At 41.9% G+C, this 16,192-nt stretch overlaps 1 protein-coding gene across 5 annotated transcripts in view; it reads left to right on the forward strand.

Moving 5' to 3' along the window:
* The window catches only part of cobl (cordon-bleu WH2 repeat protein), a 52,460-nt gene that overhangs the window by 32,537 nt on the left and 3,731 nt on the right, over window positions 1-16,192 (forward strand). For 4 of the 5 annotated variants that reach the window (XM_034127765.1, XM_034127768.1, XM_034127767.1 and 1 more), the window contains 8 exons: window positions 2,988-3,609; window positions 7,194-7,346; window positions 10,728-11,046; window positions 12,907-13,019; window positions 13,342-13,527; window positions 13,629-15,229; window positions 15,332-15,565; window positions 15,744-15,860. In XM_034127765.1, coding sequence (XP_033983656.1) covers window positions 2,988-3,609; window positions 7,194-7,346; window positions 10,728-11,046; window positions 12,907-13,019; window positions 13,342-13,527; window positions 13,629-15,229; window positions 15,332-15,565; window positions 15,744-15,860 — 3,345 coding nt within the window. The remainder of the gene's footprint in view (window positions 1-2,987; window positions 3,610-7,193; window positions 7,347-10,727; window positions 11,047-12,906; window positions 13,020-13,341; window positions 13,528-13,628; window positions 15,230-15,331; window positions 15,566-15,743; window positions 15,861-16,192) is intronic. The other variant, XM_034127770.1, reaches the window with a different exon arrangement.

Genomic DNA, 16,192 nt, shown 5'->3' on the forward strand with positions numbered 1-16,192 from the left:
CTCTGACACGCACATGCATATATCAATGTGCCTGACATGCACAAGCACACACACATATACAGTGTAACCCCCTCTCATAGACACATACTCCATTTCACATTAGCACCGTCTGTAATGTTGCCCTGTGTTAAAGCCCCTCACCCATCTAGAGTCCTTCAAAACCACTAATGAATATTCACGCCACCAGGTTAAAGCCTCCATGGGTGGCCGTATCTATCAACATGCTCCAACATGGGGCCTCTCAAACCATAGATGGAACATGTAATGGACACACCAGACTGTCCTCACATGTCCTTCTTTGCACTTTTGTGTAAAGGCGCATTCCTTTTAAGATATACCCATGTCCACATATGTTGCGTTGTTTCTCAATCGTTCTTTATCAGGGCAACAAACCAAACAAGAAAAGTGAAGCAAAGATACTTGTTGGTAGATAGTAACTGCTTGTTCTCTACACGCATTGAAGCCAGTAGACCATTGCCCCGACCAGTTGTGATTGACAGGAGAGATTCTAGTTATACTTTAAATTGGCGAAAATATGTGTGCAATGTATTTGTATAATTCTTTGTGATTAGTTATGTTAATTATTATCATAATTGAACAATGAAAAGCATTTTTACAGTTGGTCTAAGTGGTCATTAGTCCAATACATCAACACGGCAGAGAACAGGAAAGCTTTGAATAGCTCTCATCAAGTTCTCCATTTTACTCTTGTTAGTGGATTTCCTGTGCAAAACAAACACAATTAGCGGGGAAACAAAGACTTCAGATAATCAGATAGTCCTCACATCCTTTGTTAATCATCAGACCTGTTGATGGTGTTTCTTGCAGTAAATGTTTATCAAGATAATCAGTATAGAAGGCCTTCACCTTTTTGAGCCCTTTAGATATTCAACACCACAGAGATTATCCACAAATATGGCTCCTTGTGATAAAGATGTATAATGTTTGCATAATAAATAATGTAAAAGTAATGTGAGAGAACTGCTCTACGCACACATCACTCACTTCCACATAGTTGCAGTGATTCCATTTGACATTGTTTCTGCTTGTGATCTGATGCAACATGACTCGACTGTACTTGGGGTGTCACGACTTGTGAATCCACTTGACACTTTAACTCTCTTTTGCTTTGTTGTGACTTGACCTGTGATGGCATGACACAAGGTTGACATAAGACATGAGCAGACGTCGCCAGATCCTGCCTCGAGCTTCAAGCAATGCACGCTGTTAAAATGAGAAAGACCTATCTTATCTCAAACACTAATAAAACAAATAATATTTTTGGTGTAAAGCTATTGGTTCAAAGCTGCAAATGTAATATCAGTTAACAACACACATAAACACAGTGTATACATAATCATATCACATACCCAGCTTGACCTAATATATAGTGTAACCCTGAATGTGGTATAATACTGAGTCTTGAGACTTGACTTCAGCCTCTAATAATCTTAAGTACATGCTGCGTTCCCAGTCATGGCGCCAATAACCACCATGAGAGCATCACACTCTTAACCCTGCAACCCTTAACAACTGCACAATCCATATATATACTGTTCCTTTTTACATGCTGGAGAATATGTGCTCATACTGTTAAGTGTGCATGTGTACAGCTCTCTGCCTTTCTTAGCATAGCTTGACTGCAGTCTTCTCTCTGCAGGGAACACACACATATACATACTCACACACACGTGCATGCACTCACACACATCCATATTCATAGGCAAGTCATCCATTTCAGCTTCAACTTTGGCCCACATCCACTGGTATGTCTGTATTCATGTATGTTTGAATGCCAGGGAGGGAGAGAAGCAGGAGACCAAGGAAGAGAAAGACTACCAGTTGGGGGGGCCATTTGGATTTGCATAGCATGCATTGAGTTCATATGTGTGAAGTAGTTTGCCCGCAGAAAGGCAAGGTGGCCTGATCTCTCCTGTCCTGCTGCATGGTGCAACACTACATGAAGCCCCGGGCATGTTCTTTCTGCTGAGTCTCACAGTGAACTCAGCACAGCATCAGTAATTGGGATTTCTTAAAAGTAAAGACATCTGTACTGTTGAAACTTGCCCATAGCGCTTTTGAATGGATTCTTAGAAAACTGACTTCACATGGACTGAAATCAACTTTCATAGACGGTAGTCAACGGTCTCACCTCCCCATGGAATAACATACATGATTTTCCACTTTCTAGTTTCGTGATGATTCATGGTGTTATGCTTTTTCTTTCCTACTCTATCATCTGTGAGCCTCTATCCAAAAAAGTCCACCCCAGCCATTCTGAATGTATTTCTTTTTCCCTCAGTCATTGTGAAAAACAGAAACAACTCTTAATGTTATGAAACATCCATTGACAGATGTTTCCACTGGGATAGATGTTATTAACTATCATTTTACGTGTACCCCATCATTGACTTCATGCTTAAGTGGGTAAAGATGCTCCTTGACAACATCATGTTAGAACAGAATTGGCACACTGTATTGAAGAACGGTAACAACATGACAAGACAGAGTTTCTAAGTGTTTGTTTTTTTAGTGTTTGCGAAATTACATCATTTTGATGTAAACTGAGCCGTCACTTCATCCCCTGAAGTGATCAGTGATTCAGTATTAAGGGTAAATCAGCAAGACAAAATTGCTTTTCAATAATGCTTCATGTCGCCTTGAGATATTATGAGAAACTCCACAGAAAAATAAACACAGTATCAATATGTACTATCATGATACAACTGCATCACTTTCACTGTGTCACTGCCAGACGTTATAAGTCTTGTAAGATAATTTAAAAGGAATGCTGGCACTCTGGTGAATTTGAAGACTCAGACGCCTGCCAGAACTCCTCTCCATTTAATTACTCAGTAGTAAACTCTACTTCAGTTTTGGAAGACAGGCTGATTTACGGGTAGACCTAACACACACATTTGCACAAGGTGCTCAGATAATTAACTTGCTACTGTCGCTCTCCTTTTATTTCCCTTATTTTTTATTAGATGGGCCTTGGCACAGAAACCCTGCAGAGGAAGAGAAAGGCTCCGGCCCCTCCCCCCACCCCAGCTTCCACCACCCCAGGCCCTGATGACACTTCGACCTCCGCCTCTCCCACCCCTGATGCTACTGAAGCTCCTACCCCATCCTTCCGTATTAAAGTGGCACAGTCAAACACTGTGTCCGATACCACTGTGGTAACGCAAACAGTAAACGCCGTCCCCTTGAAAACTGTAGCACAGCCTCCACCTGTGATCGCTGCCACCCCCACCCCCAGCTCTCCGACCCCCAGCTCCCCGACCCCCAGCGGCAGCAGCACCACAGACAGCCTAGCGGTCCAGGACTCCAGCTCTGAACTCAGCCACAGCCTCGAGGACTCTGACGTTGACCTGGACCAGGCGGTGTCGTACTGCAGCACCCTGACCAGCAGCACGGAGAGCGGCTCTGCTCGGGTCCATCCCGCTGTGAAAAGATCCAGCGGCAGGGTGGAGGAATCCCAGAAGGCCAGCAGCACGACGGCCAAACTAGATCCAGAGGCCATCTCCACCAGCATCTCCAGATCAGACACTGAGTCGGCCCTGAACCTGAAACTGGATGACGTTGAGAACAACAGAAACAGCGCAATGGGTAAATATCTATAAAATGGCAGCACAGTCACTAAAAGAACAAGTCATATAAATGCAGAGATGGCAAAAGTACACACATCCTTTACTCAAGTAGAAGTACAGATACTCGTGTTTAAAAATACTCCGGTAAAAGTAGAAGTACTGACTAAACTTCTTTACTCAAGTAAAAGTAAAGAAGTATGGGCTTCGAAATGTACTTAAGTAAAAAGTACCCATAACTACCAACTGTTTTAAAGAGTAACTGACCTCCCTTTATATTAATAGAACAATAATGTTATTGTTAGCTAATGAATGTTTAGATGCTGAACAACGGCAACATGACAACGTTTTCATTGGTCCCTCTTCTTTAGAGAAGACCAGGAAATGATGGATACACGGATCGTGTTCAAATAAATAGGCACGCAATTACTCTAAATAATAATGATCACGCCACCAAACGCAGATTAAAACTAAAGTAACAAGCCTATTTTGAAAATGTAAGAAGAAGAAAGTAAAAAGTCGTCAGAAAAATAAGTAGTGGAGTAAAGTACTGATACCAGAACAATGTACTTAAGTACAGTAACGAAGTATTTGTACTCCACTACTCCCCACCTCTGTATAAATGTGTGTTGATTTTAGTGATGTTTAACACTCTCTCTGTGGGTTAATGAAGTGAAACAGTCTGAAGTTGAGTTGCCCTGGAGAAATGAGCTGTCACACTGCTGCAACCTCTGAAACTTAAACTGTCAAGAATGACGTAAATCACCTGGTGAAAGAGTGTGTGTGTGTGTGTGTGTGTGTGTGTGTGTGTGTGTGTGTGTGTGTGTGTGTGTGTGTGTGTGTGTGTGTGTGTGTGTGTGTGTGTGTGTGTGTGTGTGTGTGTGTGTGTGTGTGTGTGTGTGTGTGTGTGTGTGTGTGTGTGTGTGTGTGTGTGTGTGTGTGTGTGTGTGTGTGTGTGTGTGTGTGTGTTGTGTGTGTGTGTGTGTGTGTGTGTGTGTGTGTGTGTGTGTGTGTGTGTGTGTGTGTGTGTGTGTGTGTGTGTGTGTGTGTGTGTGTGTGTGCACTTCATGGCTGAAGTACAGGAACTTGTGGAGCTGGTTTTCATCATAGCCTACAAGACAATACAGTCCTTGTCTTTCGCCTGTGCTTATCAATCCCTCACTTTCTTATCTTCTCTTTTTTTTCCACTTTCTCTCTCAGTTGCTGTCTTAATTTCTCTCTATCTCATGTGCATGCAGCCACTCACCCGAAACCCTCAAAGCCGGCAGATACAATGAGACAGATCCATCATAGATTTAAGCCGGATCAACTTGAACTTTAACTGGCCTTGTATTGATCTTTTATAAAACCTAGATCTCTCCCCGTAACAAAGTGAGATTGCAGAAGAGGGCTGCTGTGTCTGACAGGGGGCAGGGATGAGAGAGAGGTAGACCTCAGAAAAAGGGATGAGAAAGGTGAGGGTATCAGAATGGAGTTCAGAGCAAGGAGCATGGGAAGGTTTGGCAGTGGGGATGACAAGGTAGAAACAAGAGGAGTAGGGGGGTTTCAAAAGAGGAGGATGATGGACAGACACATGAAAGCAAGAGAAAGGATGAAATATGAGGAGGTTATTGCATTAGTCAGGAATAGAACAGAGCACAGGGATCATTAATACATGTATATAACTCTTTTTCCCTCTCTCCTGACACTGCTGACAGTACAACACATTCTCTCTGCTCTTGCTTTAAAGCTTCCTTTGGTTTCAATCTTCTTTCTTTAACTTTTAAATGAAAAAAATGGTTTTATTCTTGCACTCAATCTCCACATCAACATGCAGCAACTAAACACTACATGTTATTTCTGGTACACAGGATAGGGTGAAACACCTACATCCTGCACTACAGTATAGGGTGGTGCCCTCTGTTATATATACAGAAACAATATAATATATATATTTAATATAATGTATACAGTGTATTTACATAGGGTTGATTGGCCTTTTATTTATGTGTGCTTCATACAGCCTTTCATTTGAGCAAAAACAATGTGTGCATGTCAAATGGTAAACTGTATATCATTTGCTTTGGGAGCCTTTTAATTCTAAAGACCATCACAAAGTCTTAAAACAGTCAAACTATAAGGGATACTGGAGTATAGAATAGCTCGTTAGTACAATTTTGAATCTCTGTTTGTAAATCATTGCTTCTAGGCAATATTTACATCTTCAAACTCTTGTAATGCTGAAGCCTAAGCCTATCTTTGAAAACATGTATCTGTGGAATCTGCAAATATTCTTCTCACTGCTTGTTCAGCTTGAAGAAATGAACTCAAGTAACATGTAAGTATTGTCTTACCTTTAAATCTGGTTAGCAACCTCCACTGTTTGATATTGGCATTGATATAGTACTTGTGTTTTTGAGACATTAATCATACGGTTATTTAGTTGAGCACCAAAGGCATCAGTGCAGTGTATGTCTATGTGGTTGTTTAGTTCCTTCTTTATGAGAAACATAATGTATGCAAACCCAGACACAATAACACAAGGGGGGAAAACTGTATCAAATTGTAGGATTAGAGAAGAAGAGTTTTACCGCTGGTGTGTGTGTTCCAGAAGCTGTCAAGGTTATGATGGTGTTGTTCATCATCGCAGCCCTGCACGCCGTCTCAGTTCCTTCCTGTTGTCGACAGCAGAGTACACAGATAAAGCAACACATCGAAAGCACCTGCTGACTAAGACACAGCACGCTGAGGCTTCTTTAGTCTTAGAGGGACAGTTATGTAGCTGTATTTCAACAGTGCTGTTTTACAGTCATTTTGCTTTTGCCCCTACAACCCAATATGTTATCCGGATTGACTTGAACCCATTCATCAGTCCACAATTCTGTTAGCATCACCCGCCTCCAGTGCTTTGTGAATGTATATATTACACATCTGTACTCTACTTCCTTTCTTGCTGCCTCTTCTTTCATGAACAAACACATTGCTTTTCTTCTTTGATCAAGTCAACGTTTAAAATCTTCTAAAAATGTCCTGCATTTACAAATATGCTTTGTATTGATTGTACACAAGTTGGAAGCAATACTGAAAGCCACAGTAGCAGCTAAGAAATAAAACACGAGTTCCGCTCCTGCCGCACATGTTGTTATGCAGGTTATTGCAGGATTTATCTAAGCCGAAAGTTAGCCATAAACCTGTTGTAGGTGTCACTTTTCAGCTCAAAAGACCTTTGTTGCCAAGATTTGGCCTAATATACATACAGTAGATTTTTGAAAATCAACAGGATTGTTGGTATTAAACTACATTACAAATAAATGTACTGTAAGCATAAGATTTGCTCACAGCACTTTTAACAAGTGATAAACCCTCTGGCTCAGCACCCACAGAAACTCGAGTTTGAGAACAAGAACATCCGAACATTAAGAAAACCCACTGTTTGAATAACAAGCCGTTTCTAAGAAGTGGAGCAAAGACGTTGCCAGCATAAATAAAAAACAAAATAACTGTGATTGCATAATCTCTGCTACTTTCAGTCTGATAACTTGTAAGATGTTTCTCCCACATTCCCCTCTTTTAATTACAAACATGACCCTGAGATCTTGCCCTGCCTGCCTGCTGTTTCTCCCACAGGAGCCGCTGCTCGACCAGTGCCACCTAAACCTCACCGCTCACCAGGCCCCCTGCAGCTTGTCCTCCCGTCCTCCCCGTCCTCCCCCCCCATTGAGCCCACAGAAAGCAGATCCCCGCAGAGTCCCATGGAGGCGGAGGAAGCGGCTCCCCAGTGTAGGTTCCAGATGGGCTGCCCCTCTTTTTCTTTCACTGTTGCTCTTTCTTTTCTGTAGAAGCTGCCTTCCTGGTTTGCTAACCTTTAATTCCATCCAATCAGAATGTGTTCTATCCCCTACTGCCAAACCTTTTTGTGTGTGTGTGTGTGTGTGTGTGTGTGTGTGTGTGTGTGTGTGTGTGTGTGTGTGTGTGTGTGTGTGTGTGTGTGTGTGTGTGTGTGTGTGTGTGTGTGTGTGTGTGTGTGTGTGTGTGAATAATGCATCTGTCCTCGCCTGCTTTCCATCTTTCCATCAGTGAGATAGGCGTTGTTAAATGATACTGGGGCCATGCGAGGTCAAGGTGCTTCATTTCTATAAATGTCAAACTGTTATAGTCCAACAGGTCAGAGCAGGGGTCACGACCAATCAACCAGAGATGCTTTTTTGTTGCATTTATACAGTGCATGGAATATATTAGATGTATATTGAAATACATTGTTGAGGGATGCTGAACCCGATGTAGGCCACTCTTTTTTTCTGTATGTCTTTACTTTTGTGTTTTTCGCCAAAGGCTGGTTTTATCGTCATCCCTGCTGAATGCAATGTATCTCATCTATCCATCTCAATTCTCACCTGTTCTTTTCTTTACCCCCCCCCTCACCCTGCTTTATAGTGTACTGCTGTGGGCCTGTGCGTCTGCGCTCCAAACACTCCTGAAGTCTCTCTGGCTTGACCCTCCCGTCGCCTGACAATCAAATCCAATCAGTTCCCTTTGCTTCTTCTTGGCCCCTTCTTATATCTGCTGGACTTTCACCACCCTCCTTTCATTCTTTGGAGATGTATTTTTTCTGTTTCTTCTTGTATATGTTGTCTCATTGCTACCACCATTTTCAACCGTCCATGTTTATTTGCTTTCACTTGGAGTAACTGTGCCTCACAGAAAACCACTTTAATCCATGTGATGTTTTGGATTTGAGTTTTCTGAGTACACAAAATGCTACAAGTGAAAGCAAGAAGTGCCATCCAATTTCTCTCCTTAAGCAATGGTTTTTTTTCTTTATCTTTTTTTACAAATGTATGTATATAGCGTTGGTGGTTTTGTATTTCAACTTGATCTGCTGGTTGTTATTGATTTTGCATGAGATCAGAGCTGAGTTCAAAGTGGACACAGAATGTGGTCAGAGGGCTATACAATGACAGATGAGCTAACCCCTGGACGTATCAGTTACAGCTAGATTGATGGGTGGGAGGCTCAAATGCGGCTATGAGGCAAGGTCATGCGATATCTACATGTCAATATTTTGGTGATGCGATATCTGCAGATCAATAGTTTGACAGCGTATGTTTCTCTCTCTCTGCTTGGTGTTATGGCTTGATTTAGAAATCTGAGACCTGAAAGCATGCTGCCTTTGGCAATATTATGGAAAGGGTGATATATCAATGACATGTTGCTCTTAGGTAGTATTGCCTCATGTATTTTAAAGATAGGTTTTTTAAAGACCTTCAAAGGAAAGCTCCGAACAGCTTACTTAGTGAAGAGAATGATACTACAAACTGATTTGTTGTTTGACTTATTATTTGGATAACATCCTTAGCAGTTATTCTGGGATTGTCCCTGCAACGTCAAATGTCTGGTTGAGGGAAAAACAGATTATATTTACTTTGATAAGCTATATTTTTAATCAACCATGAATCAATCAACACATTGGCACATTTTCTCTTTAAGGTAATAGAACCCTTGTATTCATCATCACTGATTCTGTCACAATATGATGCTTTATTGTGTTGTCACTGACTCTTTTTGAGGTATATCACATATTATTTGTCCTTTGCAAGCTCAAAGCCTTTGAGATGTGGTACAAAAGTGTAGCCTAGTTAAGGGAATGTGTACTCATTGAACCTGTTGTGTAGTGAGATTGAAAACATGCTTATCTGTAAAGACAATCTGTTTTGTGATTGAAAAACACAATAAATGTTTGAAAGACATTTTCCAATTAAACAGTTGAAGACTGCATCAAGATTCAAGTACCTTGGTTTGGGTTTGTGCATGGATTGCCATGGTTAGATGTTGTAACAGGTCACACTATTGATTTTGTTTGGCTTTAACTGAAGCATGTGCCTAAGGTCATGTTGAGTTTGATAACTATTTGTTTGTAATGCAAGGATATATGTGTGTACAGACCATAGGGCAGTGTGAGTATATGTGCACTTGTGTGTGTACGTGCATGTGTACGTGTGTGTGTGTGTGTGTGTGTGTGTGTGTGTGTGTGTGTGTGTGTGTGTGTGTGTGTGTGTGTGTGTGGTGTGTGTGTGTGTGTGTGTGTGTGTGTGTGTGTGTGTGTGTGTGTGTGTGGTGTGTGTGTGTGTGTGGGTGTGTGTGTGTGTGTGTGTGTGTGTGTGTGTGTGTGTGTGTGTGTGTGTGGGCTGATTGTGGCTGTAGCTGGCATGATTAAGCTGTTGCTGGGAAGGAGCTGGGAGGACAGCCCTGTGAGTCATCACCACATCTCCTGGAACTGACTGTTCTCTTAGGATCTGGCCCAAAACTGACACATACACGCACACACACACACACACACACGATATATTTGAGCACAAATGCATCCACAGTATGGTATTACAAACAAGGTCACTCACTGTTAAACTCATTTGAAAGAATCCCCTGATGGCTTCCCAGTACTGTTCACGCTGACCTAACAACTGGTGCATTTTCATTATTTTGGCCTAGAGTTCAATCATTTCAGTTACAGACTAAATATGTTCTCAGAAATCCACAGAAAAGACCAAAGCATGACTGTACTAAAGAGATGAGAGGCTTTGCAATACTATCTTTCACTGGAACCCTTAAACACTTCAGAAAAAATCAAATGAAAAGGGTTTGTTTACAATGAATGCACCCGCACATCATTAAAGATCTCAAGTGGAAGCCACAAGTGGTTGTGCTCCAGGCTTTGTGTTTGTATATGTGGCGTGTTTTCTGGTTTGTGTGTGTGTAGTGTCAGAATGAATGTTGAACCTAATGTAAATACTTCCTCCTCTATTTCTTGCTCTTGCTCGCTCTGCATCCTGTGCTCTTTTTCAAACAAATGCTCTCATGATATGTCTTACTGTTTTTATAATTGATTTTTCCAGCTATCAAAAGTCTTTAGTGTTGGTTTAAAACAAGACAAAGAAAAAGGTCAACACGTTTTTTTTAAGTAAATGCATGTCATGGTTTAACAAAACATTTAGTCTTTATTAGGTTTTTATATTTTTCCTACCCAGATACATGCCCATTCTTAGGCCTTTAATTTCACCATACTAACCTTAGGCCATTTGAAACCCTTTGACTTGGATTGTAATATTTTTAAAGGAAACTGATAACACAATACTGATGCTAAGAATGTTCTTGATCCTCTCCCAGCTTGGCTCCACTCCATGCAAAGCTCCGCAGCCGTGTCAAGGAAACCAGAAACGGGCACGCCTGATGAGGAGACCGCGTCTGTGGGCAGTAGCAGCAGCAGCAGCCTGCCTGACCAGGGCTACGCTGCCTCTGAAGGCATCGCAGAGGGCGAGGACATGGGCCTGGTCGGCTCTCCATCTGACACCCAACCCACATCCCCAAATGGGAGTTTGTCCCTGGATGGAAATAGCCGACCTGGACCAGAGAGGCTGCTTGGACCAGTACGGGACAATTCCAGTGACAGTGACGAGGGCTGTGCGACCTGGGGATCAAGACACAGGTAGTGAAGAGGAAGTGATAACAATTACAGAACAAAAGGCACGGAAGTAAGGGTTAATAAAAGTAGGGGGTCAAAGTAGAATGAAGTTAACAAGCAATAACTGTATATCTTTACATAATGTTTGATAATTAGCCATCAAGATGATTGGGTTAGGCCCATTAAAGGTCTCCTATTATACTCTTTTTCATAAATATATTATAGGTCTCAGATATATACAAACGTGTCTCTGAGGTGTTTGGCTAAAATACCAAACAGATCGTGCATTGTAGCATCCCATAAACCCCTCTGTTTCAGCCCTGTTTCAAAAGTGCTGATTTTCTGTCTGTTACTTTAGATGAAAATAAGGAGCCACTCCCCACGCCCCTCTGAGAGATATTTGGTTAAAAATAACCCACTGGTGCTCTAGGAGGAGATTCAGGTGATAAGGAGGGCAGGGGTTACCTTGGTTGGTGATTGGCTAATGGTTACACAAGCCAAAAATTCGTTATGACATCATAAAGTGGCCAAGATCTGATCAGCTCATTTTCAGACAGGTTTTACTTTTTATATAAATGGATCAGGACAAAAAGTGAGCGAATCTTTGTTCCTGAAACTTTCAGAATCTCTTTACACAGAGGGGACACATGTCTATGTATGAAATACATGAAAAAGTGAATTTTCGCATAATAGGTGACCTTTAAGGCATCTGAACTGACCTTGTGATCATATGAATGACTCGCAGCTTCTACCTTACTCATTCATCTATCTGGCCTTCTATTTGCTTTCTGCTGACTTCTACTCCTCTTCTGCCTTTCCCATTGCAGTCACCTTTTATTCTATAAATCCTGGTTTCCTGGCAGGTTGGTTAATACATGTGCCAGTCACCATGCTCTGGGTCTGAGTCAACCTAACCACCAATATGTATTACCTGCATTAATACACATCTATAATTAGATTATTGCATTTGCCGATCAAGTTTAGTTTTACATCTTTATTTCACCTGAAGAATGAACCCTCACTGTTTCAGATGACTGCACTATAGAAGTATTTCCACTGTTTAAACTGCTCCAGCAGCAATAACCAAGAGCAGTTCCCGCAATGTGTTATATTTGAGTTGTAGTCAAGGCTGGCACCCTCAACCTTTAGACGCTGGCTGACATAGTTATGGTTTCTAGGCCCTTCTTCAAAGGCTTTTGTGGGAAATTATTGCAGCCCCAGATCACTTTCCACCTTTTAAGTTGTTGTGAAATGTGCATGGTAATGTGACCAGACCAGAATCCTGGATTGCTGCTATTACTCAGAGCATTTTTATGAATCCAGGGACTGGCCCGATGCGGCCGGCTGCTCTGTTTTCCAGGAAAGCAATAAAACCTTGTTTTCTCAAAATCACTGACATTATATTTGGTTTGGCCTCCTTGTTGCAATTTGTTATGGCTAATATGCCAGTAACTCATGAGAATACTCTGTTGAACCATTCAAAAGAGTGAAGGAAGTATAAACTGTGGTAATAGTATCTTCACGGCTACGTGTTTGAGAGCCAGCAGGCGGCAAAAAAAGTGAAATCCAATTTATTTTAAATATCTGAAACCAACATTTATTTTCATTCTTCAACTGCTGAACTGCATTGAGCCTTTTGGTTTCTGGGGCAGTTTGGTGAACGTAAGGGAGCCAGATGTAACAACAGCATCAAATAAGCAGCACATAACAGCTGGTGGCTGGATGACTGTTAATAAGAATGATGGGCAGTGCTAGTTTATGGCTGCTCCTACGCACTAATCTGTTTTTTGCATTACAAATGTTTCATGACTTCATGATGTTTGTTTTCACATGTGCATCCCTCAATATGTATTATTGACACATGTTTTTGTGTTCTATCCTCAGGCACAATGACATCAGCCCACAAGCAAAGTCTGGCAGGTTAAAAAAAAAACATGACCCAGAGCTCACAGCCCAGCTCCATCAGACTTTTGCAGATTTTGAAGCGAACCTTGCAGGTGGGTGAGCATCGCATACCCATAATATTAAACTGGTATATTTGATTTCTTTATTGAGGTGAAGAATATATTACTTCCAAGGCTGTACATACCTTGGAAGTAATATATTCTGCAGTTCAGTAAAGCATTAAACCCGTTGACCATCATATCACTACGACGTCACGTTTATATATACGTTTATATATGTAGTTTGATGTCAAATAGATTTGAAATGTTTCACATGACTGGGACTATTTCAAACTGAAGTTATAGCCATGGTAATATTTTTAGAAATAAATCTGTGCCCAAAGTATGATGTATTAATGTATTCCATATTTTCTAGATCACATAGATATAGCTTCAGCAAAGAAGTCTCCTTATACCATGTCCACAGACAGTAATGAGGTGCCGGTGTCCGTAGTGGACATGGATGTGCCAGTCACAGCCATAGATGAAGTACTGGAGGACTATGAACGCCACATTGTAGAGATTGAGACAAAGTCACTAACCAGGACTGCTGGCAGCAAAGGTAGGAAGAACGATATGGAAGAGCTGATACGTTGCCGCTGCTGACAGTTGTATTATTATAATATATTTTAAATGACCTTTTCTTATCCCTTCTTATCACAGGTCCAGGCTTTTGTCAGCAGTCCAGTGTGGAGCCACAAAACAAAAACAACAATGCTTGTACAGCTGCTGACAGTAATAAAAGCAGCCGTGCAAACACTAAGCAGCTGTCTCAACCTGAGAAGCATAGAAAGTCACTGGAGAATAAGTCTTTCTCTGAGAAGAAGGAAGGCAAGATACAAGAGACAAAAACTAAAGAGATGCGTGTCACTGATACCAACAGTTTGAAAGAGGAAAAACAAAGAACATCAGCAGTGAAATCCAATGTAGACAAGCAGAAACACAGCAAGCCTGACCCTGTGAAAAGTGACGCTCAATCTTTTCAAGAGAAGAAGCCTGTTTTTCCACCAGCCAGTCAGATATCAGTACTGCCTGTAGAGAGAGATGAAGAGATGCACAGAGTTAGCCAGGGCCGCAGCTCTAATACTTCACACAGTCAAATAACTCGTAACGTCACATCACGCTTCGGTATGAAAACGTTCACTGTGGTCCCTCCCAAACCTTCTGTTGTGCATGCTGCTATGGAAAAGCCAGCTGTCAAACTAACTGTCGGTGCCATTAAGATTGACGATCAAGGAAACATGGTGAAAGGGGGTACCTCCCGAAACAGAGTCGGTGGTGAGTCTGGACTTAATTCCAGTGAGGGGTCTCCTCTTCTTGGAAAAGCCAAAGCTTTTTGGAGCTCAAACGAAAGACAAGAAAGTTCTGTGCCTCACAGCAAAGATGTCAGTGATAAGGTTAAAGAGACCACAGATGGCCTGAAAAGTAGTCCCGCTGCAATCTCAGTAACTACTTTAAGGAGCAGTAACACTGAGGACCTGAAGATGACTCAAACTCCAGTTTATAAACCTGCAGAGAGGACGCAGCCTAAAGAGATGGTTAGAGAAGAAGCGAAAGAACCAGCAAGAGCCGTCATAGTTGCAAAAGAAGAGCAGGTACAGGTGGAGAGCAACATTTCAGTGTCCAAAAACAATCGCCAGCCAAGTAATTACCCTACGCTTCCCCCTCCCATGCTTCCAGACCTGAAGAGAGACCTGTCCTTCCTCAAACCATCCAGGCGGACCTCCAGTCAATATGTGGCGTCTGCTATCACTAAATACACCCCACAGACCTCAGCTAAACCCAGCTCTATCTCTAATGTACATGACTCCTATTCTTCTTCGAAGTCACAGACTGTCGGTTTCCAGAGGGCAGGTCGCTCCATAAAAGTGAATCCAAACCAATCCTCCCAGTCATCTTTGTCAGATAATAAGGAGAATCACTCTTCTTCTAAATCCAACCCGCCCGGTCCTACGAGGTCTATGAGCTACCCGGAGTATATTTCTGACTGCCAGAGAGATTTTGCAGGAGTGAGACCGGACAGGGAAGGATTTGGAAGCTCTGTCGGATCCACCAAAGCAAGTTTTAATTCGCTGGAAACAGAAACAGCCAATAGGCTTATTCAGTCTAGTAGGCCAATCCAAAATGACATGATTGCCAGTAATGACAACGATAATATTAAACAAATTCGTCTGAGAAGCCCCAGCCCTGCACAAAGCAGAACTCCACATTCATCTTCCAAACCTCCCACGGCCCCCAAGACTGTGTCCGAAGACCAGACAACTGTGAGTAAACCCAGTATTGGAATATTTTACTGTTAAACAAATGCTTTACGTACAAATAATCACTGTCAATTAGTTATTTACAACTTCTCATCTTATCTTCAGAACACGAGGGGCACGACCAAGGCAGTCACCAATCTGATACCTGATGCAAAACTCCAGCCTTCTGTCACAGTGACAGACACAAGTGCTTACACAGGTCCTCCACCCGTTACACTGTTTGGGCCAGTAAAAAAGTTCAGACCAGTGATCTCTAAGTCTGTTGAGAAAGACTCGTCTCTGCATGGCAGCCTGATGGAGGCCCTCCAGACAGGCGGAGCCAGGGACAGGCTCAAGAAGGTGAGATACACATTGTACAGTGCACATGGATGATGGTCGAGGAAAGAGCGATTATGATAACAATATGACATTTTGGAAATAATAGAATATGTTAATAATTTTGCCATTACAGCTGAAGGTGTTGCCTGGAAGACTATATTGGAATAATAATAATTCCTCTCTTTTTATCTGTAATTAGCTATCCACTTCTGGTCCCAGCATCACAAAGAAAGCCTCCTATGTAGAGGAGGAGAATGAGAGATCTGCTCTCCTGGCTGCCATTAGAGCCCAGAGCAGCTCCGGGAGGCTGAAGAAGGTAAAACACTCTTAGCTATTTACGCAATATCACCCCATGTCTGACCATATCAAGGGGGTGTGGTAAGGAGCTGAACCAAGCCTTTAAAGTCACAGTATGATGTGTTTTTTTATTTTCATAATAAGTTTGTCATCCACTTTTAACCTCCTTAAATGAATCATTGAATATACCCACATTGCTTATATTATTTGTGCACATAAATAAATGGTCCGACCCAGTGGATGAATCTCATCCCCTTTGTTGATCTTATGACATCTTTGGTATGGTTAGAAATGTCTTGACAACCATTCATTTCCATGGAAGATGGCGCTGAGATGATTCATCATTTTCCT

This window comes from Trematomus bernacchii, unplaced genomic scaffold (genome assembly GCF_902827165.1).
Source record: "Trematomus bernacchii unplaced genomic scaffold, fTreBer1.1, whole genome shotgun sequence".
Classification (NCBI taxonomy): domain Eukaryota; kingdom Metazoa; phylum Chordata; class Actinopteri; order Perciformes; family Nototheniidae; genus Trematomus; species Trematomus bernacchii.